This window comes from Cherax quadricarinatus, chromosome 27, assembly GCF_038502225.1.
Source record: "Cherax quadricarinatus isolate ZL_2023a chromosome 27, ASM3850222v1, whole genome shotgun sequence".
Taxonomy (NCBI): Eukaryota; Metazoa; Arthropoda; class Malacostraca; order Decapoda; family Parastacidae; genus Cherax; species Cherax quadricarinatus.
The window spans coordinates 30,502,793-30,524,648 of record NC_091318.1 but is presented as its reverse complement, the minus strand read 5'-3'; the positions used below and the strand labels follow the sequence as shown (position 1 = coordinate 30,524,648).

Below are 21,856 nucleotides of genomic sequence, written 5' to 3'. Positions count from 1 at the left end.
TCTAGCGTGTTTATGAAACAGAAAAAGAAACCAGCAATCCTACCATTATGCAAAACAGTTACAGGTTTCTGTTTCACAGTCATCTGGCAGGATGGTAGTACTTCCCTGGGTGGTTGCTGTCTACCAACCTACTACTTATAAAACTTAATGACTAGTTGGATTATATCACTTTTGGTAATAAGCACATCAAATATGATGGTAAATGCAATATACAGAATTTCAGGAGACAGTAATTTTTGTTAACTACTGAATGTTTCATCTTATTGCTTCCTTTAGCTACAGAATAATACCAGGAACATTGATGATCACTTCAGTTTTAGAGATGCCTTCCTAATGAGGAGAGAGAATTTTGCTTTGGAAAAAAAATCACATGATGGACTGTCTTCTCATCCCATTTTTGTAATTTAACGGACCCAGATTTTTAAACACATTGGCTGTCTTCCACCAAAGTAGGGTGACCCAGAAAAAATAGGTAATGTTCACTATCATTCACTCTATCACTGTCTTGCCAGAAGTGAGCTAACATCACAGTTCAGATGATCCTCCAAACTGTAACATCTTCACCCCTCCTTTATACACCATTACAGGAGGGCCTTGCTCACACGGCGGGTTAGGTTCCAGGCTACCACAATGAAGCAAATCACCCTTTTTTCACTTTAAAATGCCTATTAATGCCTGATAATGTGTTTACACTAGCATATATTACATTAGCAGTAGCACTAGGCATAAAAAAACAATAAATAAGTAAAATGCACATACAGGACACTCATTACTTACCTTAAAATATTTGTAGTTTTGATGTGGGGTGAAAGATAAGTAGTATTTATTATAGGAAGTCAGGAGGTGTGGTAGCTGTGCAGGCTACCACACCTGACAGTTGTTAATTTTTTTTACTGTGATTGTACATAGATACTGTACGGCCCTACTCATACAGCAGGTTAGGTTCCAGGCTACCACTGGAAAGCGGACATCAACAGAAAAGAGAGCGCCATTTTTTCTATTTATAAATGCATATAAATGCCAGATAGCAAGTTTACACTAACATATAATAAGTTAACAATAGAACTAGGCATTAAAAACAATAAAAAATAAAATACATACACAGTACACTTATTACTTACCTTAAAATATTTATAGTCTTAATGTAGAGCGAGAGGCGAGTAATACATGTATTTATTGTAAGACATAAGCTGTGGGAGGTATGGGAGCCAGCCAGGCCACCCCACTCACACGTAATATACTATGACATTTAAAGCGCCCCAGAGCAATAAAATGTATATACAGTACATTCATTACTTCCCTTAAAATATTTGTAGTTTTAATGTAGAGTGAAAGGTGAGTAGTACAGTGGACCCCCGCATAACGATATTAATCCGTTCCTGAGAGCTCATTGTTATGCGAAATTATCGTTATGCAAATGAATTTTCCCCATAAGAAATAATGGAAATCAAATTAATCCGTGCAAGACACCCAAAAGTATGAAAAAAAAATTTTACCACAAGAAATATACATTTTCCTACACACAAAGAGAAGGATACATGCACAATAGTAGAGTAGTACATGCACAATACTGTATATATTGTGCATGTACTACTCTACTAAATGAAGAATAAATGACACTTACCTTTATTGAAGATGCAGCAATGACTGATGAGACACTGTGTCCTGGGAGTGCCTTGTCCTCCTGAGTACTGTAGGTCCTGTTTGGCATTTTCTTCCAGAACAGGCCTTATCACACTGTATGCCACTACGATTCTTTTGCTAGCTAGTACCAACTACCTCATTTTTTTTTTTTTACTTTTTATTGTGCAATAAACTGCTCAACTTATTTAATATTACAAATCAGATCTTACTCCTAAACCAGTATTATTTCATAGTGACCATCTGTCCATTTAACTTGTTTACCATTACTCAATTGTAATCCCTTATATATTTTTTGTCCTTTATTTTAGCTCTATATAACTACCTTAGATCATATATTCGCAATTGTTAAACTAATCAAGGTGCTATTCTCAGGTGCTAAAGTTAATAAGTTCACTATTTTGCCATTATACTCCAAAGCTCATTTATTTGATTACCACTTTATTGTTCACCACAACTTATATTAGTCCCTTTTATATTATAATTTTGTATTATAATTCTAACTTTAAAGAATTACCTTTAAAGTACTACCTACTATCATATTCCCAAGCTCCATTATTTGATCATCACTTTATTTGTTCACCACAAATTATTTTAGTCCCTTTTATATTGTCTCCTTTATTTTAGCTTTAAAAAACTACCTTAGCTCATTATTTTTTACATTTGTTAAATAATTCAGGTGCTATTTTTTTTAGCTTTAGAATATTTACTTTATTTTTTACTTAATTCTAACCATGGATTCACTACAAATCTTATGATTACAAGCATTGATCCTGATACCAACCTCTTATTTAATGACTTAAATGATTCAAACAGTTACTGTAATTACTACACAGCAGAACAATCAAAGGCACTTCTCAGAGCCAACAACAACATAACTATCCTTAACTACAATATCAGATCTTTAAGCAAGCATTATGATGACCTCCTAGCATTACTAAATTCCTTGCATGCCAATATGTCCATTATTACACTAACTGAAACCTGGCTAAAGCCTGATACTACAGATGTCTATGCCATTCCTGGTTACACAGCCATACACAACTGTAGGCCAGACCAACAAGGGGGTGGCACAGCTATATACTACTCAGACCAACTAGAATGTATCACTAATACTTGCACAAGGGATGAACATGGGGAATATATAATAGCTAAATTCAAATCCAAATACCTACAAAAACCTCTCACAGTGATAAACATCTACAGAATTCCACAATCAAACATTAGCCAATTTAGTCAAAACCTAGGAAGTATGATAACTGATGCACGCATGAACAAAGATCACTTACTACTCTCAGGTGACTTCAATATAAATCTCCTGCAAGACCAGGACCCACACGTTACTGAATTCACAAACACAATGAGTAACTGCATGTTGCTACCAACAGTAACAAAACCTACAAGAGTTACAGAGACTAGTGTTTCCCTACTGGACCAACACCATATCCCCTTTAAAATCAGGCATAATTACAGATAATACCACAGACCACTACCCTACTTTACTCATAACAACTCTTGGTAAAATACCCCAAGACACTACTAAAGTCACCTTCAGACTTCACAATGAGGCAGCCATTAATAACTTCACAACAGCAGTAACAAACATTGACTGGCACACTGAGCTAGAAATCTATACAGATATTGACGAATGTTTTAATAATTTTCTAAAAAAGACCCAGTACCTTTATAACAAGCACTGCCCTAAAAAAACTAAACAGATGACAGCTAAGAGACTGAACAGTCCCTGGCTAACACCCAGCATTCTCAAATTCATAAATACAAAACACCGATATGAAAAACAGTACAGAATGGGTCACATAACCAGAGACCAAACAAAACGTTACTCGTCAATCCTAACCAGCCTGATAAGAAGGGCAAAAAAATTGTATTATGAGAACAGATTATCCAACTTACGAGGTGATATAAAAAAGACCTGGAAGACCCTATCAGAAATTCTGGGAACAAAAAAGATATCACGACATAGCGAAATAAAATTAGCAAAATCAGATGAACCCCAACTCCCACCAACAGAAACAGCAAACAGACTCAATGATTTCTTCTCCACTATAGGTCAAAACCTTGCCAATAATATCCCAAGCTCAGATACCCCACCAAATGACTACCTCACTGGCAACTACCCGAACACACTGTTCCTAGCTCCGACTAACCCATACGAAGTCTCCCTTATTATCAACGCACTGAAAAACAAGGCAGGAGATTTAAATACCTTACCACCCTTTATATACAAAAAAGCGTCGCAAGTACTATCACCAATCATTGCAACACTCTTTAACAAATCCATTGAATCCTCCACCTTCCCTACAGTTCTCAAAATAGCAAGGGTCACCCCGATCCATAAAGGAGGAGACCAAACAGAGTTGAATAACTATAGGCCAATATCCAATTTACACCCTCTCTCAAAAATCTTCGAAAAATTAATTCATAAACGAATCCACTCCTACCTCATCTCCCATAACATTCTCAACCCCTGCCAATTTGGATTCAGGCCTAATAAAAATACTAATGATGCTATTATACACATGCTAGAACATATATACACTGCAATAGAGAAAAAAGAAGTCCCACTGGGGATCTTCATTGACTTACGTAAAGCTTTTGATACAGTTGACCATGACTTGCTCCATGTAAAATTGTCACACTATGGTATTAGAGGGGAGTGCCCTCAAGTCTTACCTCAGCAACAGAAGCCAATATGTGTACGCAAATGGGGCAAGCTCTTCCGCACAACCAATTACAGTTGGTGTCCCACAGGGAAGTGTCCTTGGCCCTCTTCTCTTTCTCCTATACATAAATGACCTACCAAATGCTTCGCAATTACTCAAACCCACACTTTTTGCAGATGACACCACATACGTCTTCTCTCACCCGAGCTCAGTCACGCTAGCCAATACTGTAAACACCGAATTACAGAAAATATCTACCTGGATGAGGACTAACAAACTTACACTAAACATTGACAAAAACTACTTCATTTAGTTTGGTAGCAGAGCTACAGATGTACCTCTTAACATAACGATAAATGGATCACCTATCACAAAGCTAACAGGGAAAATTCTTAGGAATCCACCTCGATAATAGACTCAAATTTCATACACATATACAACAAATTTCTAAGAAAATTTCCAAGACTGTAGGCATACTATCGAAGATACGGTACTATGTTCCACAGTCAGCCCTCCTGGCCCTTTATCACTCTTATTTACACCTATCTCACCTATGGAATTTGTGCATGGGGCTCAACAACAACTAACCATCTCAAACCACTAATTACCCAACAAAAGGCTGCAGTTAGAATGATAACAAATTCTCACTACAGGCAGCACACTCCACCAATATTCAAAACATTCAACCTACTCACCATACAAAACATCCATACTTATTATTGCACTTATTACATACATAGAACACTTAACTCTGATATTAACCCTCCCCTCAAACATCTCCTTGCCAACCTCAACAGAACACATGACCATAATACGCTATGCAAAAACTCAATGCACATAAAAGGCCTTAAAATCTGGAATTCATTACCTGTAAATATAAAAGAAACACTACCTGTTTATAAATTCAAGTCTCTTCTCAAAGTTCACTTACTCACTCAAAACCAAATAAATACTGAATAACTGAACCATATAAATTGTATATCCTAAATGTTACTCACAATTATATCACACAAATGTTAAACCTAACTTTGTTATTTTTTTAAATACACTAGCTAACAGAATACTCCATTCTACTGAATGAACAGCAATGCATGCAACCATAGGACCTGTCTTTGTAATACTCATTTGTATTTTATAGTTATCTGTTTACAATAATGTCTTATCACTGATTTCATCATTGCTTAGTTAATCTTAAGTTAATTTTAAGCCAGCCCGTAATGCTATGCATATAAGTGGCTTTGGCATGCTGCTCTTACCTGTATTTTTTGTACCTCTGTTTGTATGCTAAAATTTCTAAATAAATAAATAAAATAAAATAAATAAATTGAATGTTCATTCTTTTGTGCATGTAAATCTATCTTTTAGGTAAAAAAAAAAATTGTTGTTGATACTTCTGGGTGTCTGGAATGAATTAATTGGATTTACATTATTTCTTATGGGGAAAATTGATTCGAAAATCGTCCATTTCGATAATAGTCCCACTTCCAGGAACGGATTATGGACGATTATTGAGGGACCACTGTACTAAATAAGCTACCATGGCTCCAAAGAAAGCTCCTAGTGCCAAGCCTGTGGTAAAGAAGGTGAGAAATATGATTGAATTTAAGAAAACCATCATTGAACAATATGAAAGTGGTACAAGTGTGGCCGAACTGTCCAGGATGTATAAGAAACCCTACACAACCTTATGTTCCATAGTGGCCAAGAAAAAGGAAATCAAGGATGCTGTTGTTGCAAAGGGAGTAACTATGCTGACAAAAATGAGATCACCAGTACTGGAAGAGGTTTAGAAGTTATTGTTGGTGTGGATAAATGAGAAACAATTAGCAGGAGATACTCTTATGACCTCGATTATTTGTTAAAAGGCTAGACAGTTGCATGAAGACTTGGTAAAGAAATTGCCTGCAAATAGTGGTGATGTGAGTGAATTTAAGACCAGCAAAGGCTGGTTTGAGAGATTTAAGAACCGTACTGGCATACACAGTGTGGTAAGGCATGGTGAGGCTGCCAGTTCGGACCACAAGGTGGCTGAAAAATATGTGCATGAATTCCAGGAGTACATAGAGGCTGAAGGACTGAAACCTAAACAAGTGTTCAATTGTGACGAAACAGGCCTCCTTTGGAAGAAAATGCCAAAGAGGACCTTCATTACACAGGAAAAGACAATGCCAGGACATAAGCCTATGAAAGACAGGCTGAAGCTAATGTTCTGTGCTAATGCTAGTGGGGATTTCAAAGTGAAGCCATTACTAGTGTACCATTCTGAAAATCCCAGAGTGTTCAGGAAAAACAATGTTATGAAGAGTAAATTGTGTGTGTTTTGGAAATCTAATAATAAGGCATGGGTCACGAGGGAAATTTTCATTGAGTGGTTCAATGAAGTGTTTGGCCCTAGTGTGAAAGAGTATCTCCTGGAAAAGAAATTGGATCTCAAGTGCCTGCTAGTAATGGACAGTGCACCTGCTCATCCTCCAAACTTGGATGACCTAATTTTCGAGGAGTTTGGGTTCATCACAGTAAAGTTCTTGCCCCCGAATACCACTCCTCTCCTCCAACTCATGGACCAGCAGGTCATTGCAAACTTTAAAAAACTCTACACAGAAGCAATGTTTCACAGGTGCTTGACTGTGACCACAGACACTCACTTGACCCTAAGGGAATTTTGGAGAGAACACTTCAGCATCCTCCATTGCATAACCCTTATAGGTATGCCTTGGGAGGGAGTGACTACCAGGACTTTGAACTCTGCCTGGAGAAAATTGTGGCCAGATTGTGTCGACAAGAGGGATTTTGAAGGGTTTGGGACTGACCTTAATGAGCCTATGTCTGTTGTAAAATCAGTTGTGGCACTGGGGAGTTCCATGGGGTTGGATGTGAGTTTGGAGGATGTGGAAGAATTGGTGGAAGACCACAACAAAGAGCTCACCACTGAGGAGCTGCAAGAGCTTCAGCAGGAAGAGCAACACATCGCAGCTCAGAATCTTGCTGCAGAGGAGGAGGAAGAGAGAGGGAAGAAGGTGCCTTCTTCAAAAATTAGAGATTTTTACTATGTGGGGTAAGATGGAAAGCTTTATGGAGAAACATCACCCTAACAAGGTTGTTGCAAGCCATATTGGCAACATGTGGGCCATTTTAGGGAAGTGTTAAAGAGATGCCAGAAACAGAGCTCTCTCCACAGTTATTTTGCAAGACAGGACTCCATTGACTCTCAAGGTGGTCCTAGTGGCATTAAGAAACAGAGAAGACAAGCAACCCCAGAAAAGCAATTGGTACCTGAGGTGTTGCTGGAAGGGGATTCCCCTTCCAAACTATAAACAATCCACTCTCTCTCCTCCTCCAGTCTCCCATACACTAAGAAGAATCTCCAATAAAGGTAAGTGTTATGCTGTTAATGTTTCATTCATCATTTCCCATTGTATTGTTTATGTACTACATGTATATTTCATGTAAAAAAATTTTTTGTTTTAATACTTCCGGGTGTCCGGAACGGATTAATTGTATTTACATTATTTCTTATGGGGAAAATCGATTCGTAAATCGTAAATTTCGTTTATAGTAACGGCTCCAGGAACGGATTAATTACGAAAAAGGAGGGACCACTGTATAAGTGAAATACAAATAAGGATTGGGACACATTTACAGCCCACTAGTGCTTGGTTGAGGATCGTCTACACTTTATGTACCCTTTCAGAGGAAGAAAGAAAGGTTACAAAAGCTATAGCTTGGGTACATAAAAATATGTATGTACGTATATGGATGGATTTGAGAAGGCATGTTTTAGTGTCCCTTCTCTATTACACAAGAACATAAGAAAGGAGGAACACTGCAACAGGCCTGTTGGCCCAAACTGGGCATGCCCTTTATGTAGTAGCAATTATGTAATGTCAGGGTTTACCATTTTCAGGAGGATTCTCACTAAGACTTCAGAAATGATGAAGCTGCCTTTGTTTTGTTTAATTGTGTTAGAAACAGTGATTAATGCTGAAGAAGAGTCCGGTGACAAGCTACATTTTCAACATGTCCTCGTTCACAGAGTAGATAATCTAAGATTTCAAGTTTACTGGAAACCTACAAATAAAAATGATCTCACACACTTGTTAAGCAAACCCTGCCATCACATAATTGCTATTACATTAAGGACATGCCCAGTTTGGGCCAACAGGCCTGTTGCAGTGTTACTCCGTTCTTATGTTCTTACGTAATAGAGAAGGGACACTGAAACGTGCCTTCTCAAATCCATCCATCCATTTACACTTGCACAACCTATTTTTATGCTACCCAAGCCATAGCTTTTGTAACCTTTCTTTCTCATGTACCAGCTGACTTTTCCACCACATGTATAACTACTACTACCTCTACTTGTGTACGCAAAAAGTTGTCAGTAAAGAGTCATTATACTGCTGTGTCTGACCGTGTGTCTGGTAGCCCTGCTGCCAGACGCACAGTCATAAGTCGAGTGGTTGTATGTCACGCAGGTCGTAAGTCGGATGGTAAGTGTATATAAAACATGAAATAACTTTAAAACACTTTAAATTTTGGAAAGTTTCCAGACATAACAGAGAGACACAGTGCGGGGTTACTTCCCTTCTCTGTCTTTTAATGCCACTAGGACGAGCTTGAGAGTCACTGGACCCCTGTCTCACAAAATAACTGCCCACAGTCATCTGTTTCTAGCGCCTCTTTAAGATTTCCCTAATATGGGATATGATTCTGTCACAGAACTTGTTGCATAGATGGCTTGTTTCAGCTTGCTCTGGGTGGTACTTCTCCACAAACATTTAGACATCATTCCACTTGGCACAAATCTCCTTAATCTTTGAATCGGCATGCAGCTTCCTTGCCTTTTCACAAATAATCGTCTCTGAAACACTATCACCTGCCATCTCTTTATCCTTGATCCACACCAGCAACAACTTCTCAACCTGATCGATTGTCTGTGGTCTTTTTTTGGTTAGCATATCAACACCTTTTGCAACATCAGCTTCCTTGATTTGTTTTTTCTTTGCCAGGATAGAGGTGATGGCCGACTTGTTTTTCCGTATATCCTGGCAAGCTCAATAAGTCGCACACCACTCATACTTCTGTATTATTTCCTTCTTCACATCTATGGTCTTTCTCACTTTCTTTACCACAGGGGTACCACTAGCAAGTTTCTTTGGGCCCATGGTAGCTTATTTCACAGTCCCACAAGCGTTAAACGCAATGAATTAATCGTAAAATGTTTGAATGAGACTGCAGGTTAGTGTTCACTCAAGCATCAACAAAGCCAGACTGGCTCACGGTGACTGCATGGGGACGCGGACAGAATGGGCTAGCGGACAGGTCCAGTACCTGGCGGTTCGAAAAAAGGGGCGAGTTTGATAATAAGGACAGAGTTGGTTCAAAAAAAGTGGTCGAAAAACGAAGAGTTTGATAAGCGATACGTTCAAAATTTGAGGTTCCACTGTACTACTATATAGAAAGCCGCCTGCTATGCAGAGCATTTCGGGCAAATTAGGTCAATTTTGTCCTAGGATGCGACCCACACCAGTCCACTAACACCCAGGTACCCACTTTACTGATGGGTGAATATAGACAACCTGTGCAAGGAAACACGTCCGATGTTTCCAACCCTTCGCCAGGAATCGAACCTGGACCCCTCACCGTGTGAAGTGAAAGCTTTTGCCACCAGGCCACTGGGCACCATGATATATTTCTTGTATAATTTAAAAAAAAATGTCATAGGCAGATTAATGAAAATGTCAATAATAACATATATGCCATTTAAAGTGCCCCAGAGTGATTATTATTATTATTATTATTATTATTATTATTATTATTATTCTTGTTGCCATTAACATAGTTTGTTCAAAGTAAAAGGCCTATGACTCAACATCTTATCATAACTACCACATTCACCATACAGAAATAACAATTGTTGTGGTAGTTTTTCAACTCTCCACACCATAGGCACACAAAAGTTTAAACTTTTTCTTTGCCTAATTTTCCACTGTCATAAGCATTCTACACAGGTTTTGCAAACCATATGGGGAGCCCAAGACTTGCCTTGTTCTCCAAGTGCCACTCCAAAATAAGCAAGATAAGCTTGTTTTACAAAATCTAGAATGTTTTTTCTTTGTTTTTGCAAACAGTATTCAGCACAAATGTAGCAAAATGCATTGAGATTGTTTAGGCAGGCTCTTCATGAAGAACTTATGTTTATCTGGAAAAAATAACAAAGGTTACAGTATTGTCATGTGGTCATTGTTGATACAACTTCTTTTGTTAAATATTAAATACTAATTTAAAAATAAAATTCTAATCTTTATTAAAACCCTCTGCATATACAAGTTGTCACTACATATACACAAGCATTATGGTTAAGTTCCCTGTTAACTGAGGGTAGGTATGCAATATCTCACAAACTAGAGCCAATCTGAAAAATCTTACTGCTATTTTCGAATTCAGCAACCCCAAAATACCCTAAATACCTTCACATATCTATGACAACGATTTTTTTTTTTTTTTTTTTTTTTTTTTTGGGGGGGGGGGGGGGGGGGGGTTGTCCAGTGTGCTCCATGTTTGTTGTATTGGTGCACTAAGTTTACTTCTTGTTTACAGGTTTAAATGAAGATCTTGTAACTTTCTTGATGGAGAGAGATGACCTACACATGGAGCAGGATTCCATGTTAGTTGATATTGAAGATTTAACCAAGCATATGTAAGTTTTAATTAATGTCCATTTTGTTTTCTCTTGCCTAAAATAAGTAAATTTTTAAACATTTGTTGATGTGTCTGCTTTCTTATTAATATCAGCTCTGACTTTTTTTTTTTACCATTCTCTGTGCATATATATATACAGGGTCACTTTCTCACTTTCATTGCTATGTTGACATCCTCAAGGACACGCTTTATGTAGTGGCTGAAATTAGTCTTTGTTGATGTGTTGTCTCATATAAAGCAGGATCAATAAATTGACTGATTTTACTGTATAAACATTATAGAATGCAAATATGAAATGCATCATCTGAGCACTTTTATAATTTCTTAGACTTCTTTATTTCATAAAATGTTACCCTTAACAGTCTTATATGAGAAAGTGCAACCATTTGTGTGGTTCATGGCACATTCAGTGCATTTGTATGTGGCAGCACTATAATTTTATAATGTGTATGTTTGTATTTAAAAGTTTATTCTTGTATTTATTGCTTAGTATATACTGAAATAAGCATGGTTAAGAATTACTACTTTTGTATAAATTTTTCAGTGGTGCAAAGGAAATGAGTCTACGGGGAACGGCAGAAAGTAAAGATAGCACCAAGAGTACGCCTGTGTCAACTCCTCCTCCGAGAAGCAAATCCAATTCCCTGAGATTAAAGAATATTGTTAAGAAGTGATATGGACAAAACTGTGCTATTGATGTAGGCTCTGATAAATATATACTATGAATGTGACTGTCTTTGCTGAAAACATTTTATCAGTGTTAGCACTGTCAGTGCTCATAAGAGCATTGGTGGGGTGGGTAGGTTAAGCTTAGGCTGCAGCAGTAGACTAAGCAATAATATTTTTAAGAGGAAGGCAATCTGGGTAGTAATTTCAGAGATTATATTATTGAAATAGGGATGATTTCTCAAGATGTCTAAGATATTTTTCCATTTGAGTAATTTTACCTTGTTTTATACTGTAATTATTATCACCTGTCACATTGACATGAGTTAAGTCAAATGCACAAGACTTGCATGTAAGTGGTTCAGGCATGTTACCTTCTCTTCGGTCATTTTTATGGAAAAGACATTTCTAAATTTATTCCATATAGTTACCATTGAACATCATGTAGGAATGGAAAACATCATAATTATTTCTGAAATTTTCTTTTAACCTTCAGTGGTTGTTCTTCCTTTACAGTCACTTTTTTAACATTACTCATATAAAAAGTTATATTAATGCAGCTTAGTTGCTGTGTAATTTGTGCTGTGATATCATCCCCTCATTAGGTACTTAGTGTAGGTAATTTTGATTTAGTGGACTTTAGTTTGTTTCTTATTTGTGGAATCTGTTAATGGGTGAGCCATGGTCATCTACAAATAGTATTTATTTGGGTACTGATGGTAATGTAGAGTTGTAACAAAGATCATTATTCCGAATAAGCAAACATTCCTTGATTCTTTGTGATGATGCCTTTTCAACATATTCACTGCATCCCTCACAATTTATTCTTGTGTCTTTCAAAAAATACTATATTCTATTTAAAGTGTAATGGTGATTTTTTTTTTTTTTTTTTTTTTTTTTTTTTTTTTTTTTTTTTTTTTTTTTTTTTGTACATCAATTTCTTACAAACATTATCTAGTTCTTCAAGCCCTAGTTCCTCTAGATTTTTACATACATAGTATTTCTATTTGCATTTCTTTAATGATTTTATATTACAGTTTATGTACTGTCCATTACTAAATCATACCACAAAGTAGAAAATTAGTAGTACAGTATGCAACAAGCTTTCTAATGTTCTTTCCATTAAACTACTCTGATTATATTTCTAATGATTCTTGTGATGTATTCCTTATAACAATACTCACAATGCTTTACATGGCTTTTTTGTAATAATGTCTAATATTTTAGGAAGAACTATGTCTGATACAATTGATGACTGTATTTGACAGTAAATTTGATAAGAGATTTGAAAAGAGAATACTAAAATTTTTTAAATTTTAGTGTACCCTTAAGTGATTATATCAGAGTATCTGAATCAGACTAGTTTTGTAAATACAATATGACTCATGAGATAATGGTATATTTTGCTTTTTCCTTAATAATTTCGTCTATTGCTAGTGACATAGATTCATGTTAAGGGAAACTTTCAAATACTGTAAAATAAAATTATTCTGGTGGTTTTATTAGGATCTTTGAGTAAAATCTGGCTTCTTACAGAAGCCAGATAATTGGCATTTATATATACAGTACTGAATTAATGTATACACTTCCCATTCAGTACCATATTTTTCTCTCCCCCCCCCCCTCCCTCTAAAATGTTTACTGGTATATTCCCTCACTCCTTATTCTTATCTGTACTTATTATTTTTTCTATTTTACATAATTTTTGTCATAATTCTTAACATATTTGAAGAACATTTTGTTCAGTTTTTACATATAACTTATTTTTTCCTTTTTAATTACAGCACAGGAATCTTTCAGAGAATTCAGCTATTTGAGATTTATATTCAGCTTTTGCTAAGAAATTTAGTCTTTCATGATAAACCTAATAAATTTTGGAGATATTTACTACATAAGGTTGGTCAGGCTTTAAATTCTTGTATGAGTATGTATATAAATTTGACCACCAGAAATACTGTATGATCTTGAATGCAGGGATGTTAAAATGATGTGAGATTAATATCAACTGAACAGAAATTGCAATTACTGCTTGATAAATTTGCTGATAAACATGGGCAGCTATTCCAAACCAGCTGAGAAAGAATTCAGTTCTCTTGACATTTTGCTGCTTACATAGTGGCAAATTATATACGAGTACAATCATCAGTGACTTAAGAAAGAATAAACCTAGCTCAAAGTTGATACAAGACCCATAGGATTTATTAAAATATTGGAGAGTTGTAGCATAGACAGTGTAGGAATATCTCAAAAGAGCAATAGTTAAGAACTCGACTTCATCCCAGTAATGTTTCACCATTCGCCAAGTGATTGCCAATTACACAGCATCCGTCACAGTCTTACCCCACACTGCTAGTAATGACAAATCATCATTACTGTAGACCCACCAAATGGAATTCTTAAGCAACTATTTAAGTGCTAATTAAATTTTGGAAGACACACATGTTGAAATGTTGAAGAATCTTTATAAATCCATTACATCAACGATACAAACGTCACAATGTAAGATATTATAAGATGTAAATTTTAAATGTATATATATTTTTTTTTCAACACACTGGCCATATCCCACTGAGGCAGGGTAGCCCAAATGGAAAAAGGAAAGTTTCTCCTTTTAAATTTAGTAATATGTACAGAAGGGGTTACTAGCCCCTTGCTCCCAGCATTTTAGTTGCCTCTTACAACATGCATGGCCTATAGAGGGAGAATTCTTTTTCACTTCTTCATGGAGATAAGAGGAAATAAAAAAGAACAAGAACTGTCAAGAAAATAGAAAAAAACCCAAATGGGTGTGTAAATATATATGCACGTGTAGTGTGACCTAAGTGTACGTAGAAGTAGCAATATACACCTACCATCCGACTTATGACCTGCTCGACTTATGACCACTCGACTTACAACCGTGTTTTTTTTTTTTTGCCAAATTTCTGGGAAATAAACAACTATTTGTGTTGTACACAGTGTTTATCCTAAACCTTACAGTATAAAATACTGTACTAACAGCATAAAAAGTAAAGTAAAACATGAAATACCAAAATAAAACAAAATAAAGTCATTACAAAAATGTGATGTTGATATTCAGTAGTAAAGTTCGACTTACGTCCATTTCGACTTACGACCGGTTTCTCGGAACCGAACTCGGTCGTAAGTCGGATGTTAGGTGTATACCTGTTATCCCGCATATTTATGAGATGGAAAAGACGCCAGCAATCTTACCATCATGTAAAATAAATACAGTCTCTCCTCACTTAGCAACATACTCGTTTACAGACGCCTCGGACTTATGACGGGCTCTCTAGTATTTATACCTAAATAATGTATATTAGAGCTGATTTCCTCTATTCTATTTATTTCAGTATACAGCACACTACTGTATAAACATTTAAAAATATACCAGAAATGTTATAAATGGTGCAAAGGTGACATTAAAACAAAGCAGAGATGGTTGGCACAAACCCACTTCCATTATAGTAATGCTCCTCACTTAGTGACGAATTCATTTAACGATGTGGTCTTAGGAACGGAGTTAAGTGAGGAGAGTCTGTACAAGTTTCCGTTTCACACTCGCTTGGCAGGACAGTAGTACCTCCCTGGGTAGATGCTGTCTACCAGCCTACTACTTAGATATATATATATTTATGGGGAAGTGGAAAAGAATTCTTCCTCTGTAAGCCATGTGTGCAGTAAGAAGCAACTAAAATGTTGGGAGCAAGGGACTAGTAACCCCTTCTCCTGTATAAATTACTAAATTAAAAAAGAAAACCTTTCATTTCTCAATTTAGGTCACCCTGCCTTGGTGGGATATGGCCGGTTTGTTGAAAAAAAAAAAATTCTCGACAAACCGGCTGTATTCTACTGAGGCAGTGACCTGAAAAAGAAACATTCACCATCATTTACAATATCATTTAAATTATAGGCAATTTGAGGGCTAGGCACTATGAGGACATTATTGCTTTTAATTACCATCCACTAAAAACAATGAATCAATTACAACACTGCTTATTGTTAATATATACAAGAACTTCTTCACTGTGTGCTTCTGTATTCAACCAAGGTCAGTAGTGTCAATAATCATTGTCTTTCTTGTATTTTTTGTTTATTCAGTTTTCCTTTTAACATCAGCATTTTGAGAAATTATACAGTAATTAAAATTATTAAGTTAACATATTTTATTATGGCGTGAAACATTTTCACTTGAATTTTTAATTTCTTAAAACTTTTTGATGCTTATGATATTAATTACTAAACATTAAGAATGGCTTAGCAAATATCCATTCAAGTTACTATGAGTGAGCGATTGTATAGTATCTCATTGCCTGCATCTGTCCATTAATTATACCTTAAGGAATCCACACATCTCGGAAGCAGAGTTGCAGGTGGTTCTAGATAATAGTTCAGACGTATGATCTGTGGATAGTATGAATGTGTATATTACATGCAGATTTATAAATATATTTATTTTATCTTTCCATATATAATTTTTGCAGCTGTATATAATTTGTATTATCAATTAGTACATAAGCAAGATTAATATTGTGCTCTCTGATATGTATTGTACACAAATGCCACAATTATTTAAAAATTATGTAAAAGCAGAATCATGGTAATTGTTGTATTTGTGTGTGCTGTTGAGGATGCGAGTGCTGAAACCTTTCATTGACTGCAAACCTTAACAGCAAACGACATTGTATGTGCTTAAATTATTTTTGAGAGTTCAACCTCTCATTTTAGATGCATGAAAAAAATTAAACTGTAGTTTGTCCCCTTATAATCAGGTTAAGTAGGAAACTTGTAAGGCCTGTTATCCTTCCAAGGAGATTATCTAAAGACCTGCTTTTAAAATCATCTGGAGTAAAGTAACTATTAATTGTTTCCAATAATTCAGTAGGTAAACATGATTCCAGAGTAAATGTTTAATATTGATTATTAGCTCAAGAGTAGTTCTTAGAATTATACTCAATTCTGATTTTCTAGAACCTGATCAACCTAAAACTTCATTAAATATTTAATTTTTTAACATGTATGCTCATTTTATCAAAAATTCAGAGCCATTTATAACTGACTAAGAATTCTTAAGAGAGAGAGCAAGAGAGAGAGAGGGGTTATGGTTAACTGGCTCTAGAAAAACAGAAAATCAATGACTGTTGTCTGAATGAATCTGCTAGAGAATGTGAACATGTATTCACTTTCAAGTGGAACAAAGCTATCATAAAGATGCATTTTTCAAGGCTAACTATACTTGTCAGTGGTTTAATTCTGTAACTACTTATGCATATGTGATCAGTGTAATTATGCTGTGAACTAAATTGTAATTTAATTAGTTGCCTTCTACATTTGTCATATAGCATTGTCTCCATTGTGAATATCACCATGTGTAAATTGTTCCTTTTTATATTTTGGCGAAACTAAAAATGTCGTGCATCAGTAGCCAGTCTTCCACAGAGAGTACAAGTAGGCAGTTTTCAATGCTTGCAGTTTTTCCCTCTTGCAGTGTTTTCTTCAATTGACAACCATTTTTATGAACCTTGGAAGGTTAAGGTTGGAGTTTTCCATAAGGCAAACCCTCTCAACATAACAATTGGGACTCTTTATCAAGATATAGCAGTGCTAATCAAGGCCATTTATATTGTAATTATTTAACTTAAAAGGCCTCAAATGCATTAAGTTGAAGGTACACATTACCATACCTCTTGTAGACATGTAGCTTCCTATAAATTTTGACAGTGTAAGGCTTTGTACATGAAAAAATTACTTTAGTAAGATGACAAAAAGTATTGAATATTTTATCACTATCATTTGTAACTATTCAGCAACTCCACTGCACTTATATTTACCTAAAACCAAAGACTTCTTTTTGTTATGTAGTTCATGAAGTTTTACTTTTATATGCCAGTTATGGAAAGGACAAATAAAATGAAACCTGAAAAATAAAGATCGTTGCTAATGGAAAAAATAAGAACATTTTAGATGTTTACAAAAGGTGAATGGATTTTTTTTTCACAGTAATGTCCATATCCAATGAACACAAGTAACTGTCTAAAAAAAAAGATTACCAATTTTATTATAGGTCTCTATGTATCAGGATGACATTTTTTCAAGTTTTCTTTTCAAGTAGTAATTTGGGTCTTCCTAACTGGTCATGTGCTATGCCAGAGGTATTTTATGTTGCATATTAATGGCACACTTCAGCTTTTATGTCGCTTTTGTGTTTGCAAATCTGAGCGTTGTACATATGTTTCAAATAAAAATTAATGAACATATTTTGCTCTTTTTTGTCAAGTTTTTATTTATTTATTTTTTTTTTTTTTCCCAACAAGTCGGCCGTCTCCCACCGAGGCAGGGTGACCCAAAAAAGAAAGAAAATCCCCAAAAAGAAAATACTTTCATCATCATTCAACACTTTCACCACACTCACACATTATCACTGCTTTTGCAGAGGTGCTCAGAATACAACAGTTTAGAAGCATATACGTATAAAGATACACAACATATCCCTCCAAACTGCCAATATCCCAAACCCATCCTTTAAAGTGCAGGCATTGTACTTCCCATTTCCAGGACTCAAGTCCGACTATATGAAAATAACCGGTTTCCCTGAATCCCTTCACTAAATATTACCCTGCTCACACTCCAACAGATCGTCAGGTCCTAAGTATCATTCGTCTCCATTCACTATCTAACACGCTCATGCACGCTTGCTGGAAGTCCAAGCCCCTCGCCCACAAAACCTCCTTTACCCCCTCTTTCCAACCCTTTCGAGGACGACCCCTACCCCTCCTTCCTTCCCCTATAGATTTATATGCTTTCCATGTCATTCTACTTTGATCCATTCTCTCTAAATGACCAAACCACCTCAACAACCCCTCTTCTGCCCTCTGACTAATGTTTTTATTAACTCCAGACCTTCTCCTAATTTCCACACTCCGAATTTTCTGCATAATATTTACACCACACATTGCCCTTAGACAGGACATCTCCACTGCCTCCAACCGTCTCCTCGCTGCTGCATTTACCACCCAAGCTTCACATCCATATAAGAGTGTTGGTACTACTATACTTTCATACATTCCCTTCTTTGCTTCCATAGATAACGTTTTTTGACTCCACATATACCTCAACGCACCACTCATCTTTTTTCCCTCATCAATTCTATGATTAACCTCATCCTTCATAAATCCATCCACCGACACATCAACTCCCAAGTATCTGAAAACATTCACTTCTTCCATACTCCTCCTCCCCAATTTGATATCCAATATTTCTTTATCTAAATCATTTGATACCCTCATCACCTTACTCTTTTCTATGTTCACTTTCAACTTTCTACCTTTACACACATTCTCAAACTCATCCACTAACCTTTGCAATTTTTCTTTAGAATCTCCCATAAGCACAGTATCATCAGCAAAAAGTAACTGTGTCAATTCCCATTTTGAATTTGATTCCCCATAATTTAATCCTACCCCTCTCCCGAACACCCTAGCATTTACTTCTTTTACAACCCCATCTATAAATATATTAAACAACCATGGTGACATTACACATCCCTGTCTAAGACCTACTTTTACCGGGAAGTATTCTCCCTCTCTTCTACACACCCTAACCTGAGCCTCACTATCCTCATAAAAGCTCTTTACAGCATTTAGTAACTTACCACCTATTCCATATACTCGCAACATCTGCCACATTGCTCCTCTATCCACTCTATCATATGCCTTTTCTAAATCCATAAATGCAATAAAAACTTCCCTACCTTTATCTAAATACTGTTCACATATATGCTTCAATGTAAACACTTGATCTACACATCCCCTACCCACTCTGAAACCTCCTTGTTCATCCGCAATCCTACATTCTGTCTTGCCTCTAATTCTTTCAATTATAACCCTACCGTATACTTTTCCTGGTATACTCAGTAAACTTATTCCTCTATAATTTTTACAATCTCTTTTGTCCCCTTTCCCTTTATATAAAGGGACTATACATGCTCTCTGCCAATCCCTAGGTACCTTCCCCTCTTTCATACATTTATTAAACAAAAGTACCAACCACTCCAACACTATATCCCCCCCTGCTTTTAACATTTCTGTCATGATCCCATCAGTTCCAGCTGCTTTACCCCCTTTCATTCTATGTAATGCCTCACGTACCTCCCCCACACTTACATTCTGCTCTTCTTCACTCCTAAAAGATGGTATACCTCCCTGGCCAGTGCATGAAATTACCGCCTCCCTTTCTTCCTCAACATTTAAGAGTTCCTCAAAATATTTTATTCAATACAAATTTAGTGCTGCATGTCCACTCAAGAGATGTCCCTTGATGCTTGTGAAGAGCCCTTGATGTAAAGAACTGGAGCTATCCTCCCCCCTCCCCCCCCAAATCCCCTTACTTGCATTGAAACTGATAGCCTTCAATTCCTCCACATGTATGACACCTACAGGTTTAGTGCTCTGCCATTAATGTAAAAAAAAATGTAACACCTATGGGTATAACTATTATAAAAAAAACAGTGCTAAACCACCAGGGTCATACAGCACTGCATGGGTTTAACAAATCCAATGTAATTCTTGTTTGTAGGGAAGCACTCAACCTATGGTATCATATCCTCATATAGGGAATGGAAGGAAAGCTTGTTTGATTCAAGGAAAGGGAAAGCAGCAACAATTCCTTGGGTCAAAAGTCCACTAGCTTAAGCATTACCCATAAAAAATGGTGTTCTGGATTAGTGCACCAAGAATGGAAAGGGTGTTAGATTGTGATAATTATTATAATCAACACCAAGCGCTAAATCCACAAGAGCACTGTACGACCCTTGTAGATTTAGCACTTCTTTTGATTATAATAAACCCACAAGGGTCATACAGTGCTGCACAGAACGTGATAGCATAAGGTTCTTCTCATAGTTAATATCATGTCGGATTAAAGTGGACTTCGCCAACATTTAAGTCAGAAGGCATGCTGCTCTCTGCGCAGTTTCTAGACATTCCCTTTCGCATTATCCTTTCATCAAATCATGTTACAGTGGTACTTCTAAACTCCTCTTTGGTGAACATGAAATTAACTCATGTGAAGGTGTGCAACAGGGTTACCCCCTTGCCCTTCTTTTATGTCTAGTCATCAAGAAAGTTGCAGAAACACTGCCCAGCGAGCTCAATATCTGGCTCTAGGATGATGGTACCCTAGCTAGCACTACACTACTCTCCTTGAGGGCATCAGGAAAATTAAAGACATTAGCGAGCACCTGGGCCTATCTTTAAACCCTACCAAATGCAAAATAGTTTTTACCAACCTACAGATCATTGAGGATATTAGTGCTGCTTTGCCAGGAGCACAAGCCACTGATCCAGTCACTAGCATTCCTTGGCACTCCTCTTGGGTCCAATGCCACTAATCTGATTCAAGGAAAAAAAAATCTCAAAACTCAGGACAATGGAAAGAAGGATGAAAGACACTGATGCACATGATGCCTTCTACCTACTCACCAGGTGCCTGTCCCTTCCAAAACTCACCTACTTCTCGAGATGCTCCCTAGCCTTCGACAGTCCAAAACTCAAGGAATATGACTCCCTCCTCAAGTCCATGCTAGTGTTCACTGAATCTTTCCCTTGAAGATGGACAATGGATACAAGCCTCACTTCCAGGTCAGGCTTGGGAAGATTCTGGGAGTATATAAATCCTTCCAGATTGCCCTACCAGCTTTCTTATCCTCTTCCACAGCACTGGATGAGCTAATGCAGCATTCTTCTAGACAACCTGGGTGACATAGCAGGAATACAGGATCCAAGCTGCACTATGGTCATTACCAAGTGAGAGAGATTCGCTGCTCCAGTGCCAAAACTCAGTGCAGCATTGGCCTACCAACAGACCAGATGGGATGGCAGCTCAGGGCTGCAATATCCAACAGGGAGACTGCCTATCTCCAAGTTTGTAAGCACGCCTCACTCTGGGAACTTCCTCCTAACAGTTCCTATTTCAGCAATGGGCACACACCTCGACCCACAGATCTTCCACCCAGCATTGGATCCAAAGCAGCCAGCACCAGACAGGTGATAAGTTTTCCATCTTATCTTGATCAATGCAGAAGATAACTAGGAAACAAAAAAAAAAAAAAAAGCAAGATTAGGAAAACATACCATAAACATTCCGAAGGGTTGTGTGGTATCCAC

At 36.7% G+C, this 21,856-nt stretch overlaps 2 protein-coding genes across 8 annotated transcripts in view; one reads left to right on the top strand and one right to left on the bottom strand.

The window, feature by feature from the left end:
* Schip1 (Schwannomin interacting protein 1) overlaps positions 1-17,950 on the top strand; it is a 90,623-nt gene extending 72,673 nt beyond the window's left edge. For all 6 annotated transcript variants that reach the window (XM_070089223.1, XM_070089221.1, XM_070089222.1 and 3 more), the window contains 2 exons: positions 10,926-11,025; positions 11,572-17,950. In XM_070089223.1, the coding sequence (XP_069945324.1) occupies positions 10,926-11,025; positions 11,572-11,701 (230 nt within the window). In that variant the 3' untranslated portion in view covers positions 11,702-17,950. The remainder of the gene's footprint in view (positions 1-10,925; positions 11,026-11,571) is intronic.
* The window catches only part of Wdfy2 (WD repeat and FYVE domain containing 2), a 56,428-nt gene continuing 50,475 nt past the window's right edge, over positions 15,904-21,856 (bottom strand). Inside the window, exons 10-12 of one of the 2 annotated variants that reach the window (XR_011392501.1) lie at positions 21,200-21,778; positions 20,980-21,082; positions 15,904-16,097 (exon numbers count right to left, since the gene is read on the bottom strand). The gene's annotated coding sequence lies outside the window, so the exon portion shown is untranslated. The remainder of the gene's footprint in view (positions 16,098-20,979; positions 21,083-21,199; positions 21,779-21,856) is intronic. The other variant, XR_011392500.1, reaches the window with a different exon arrangement.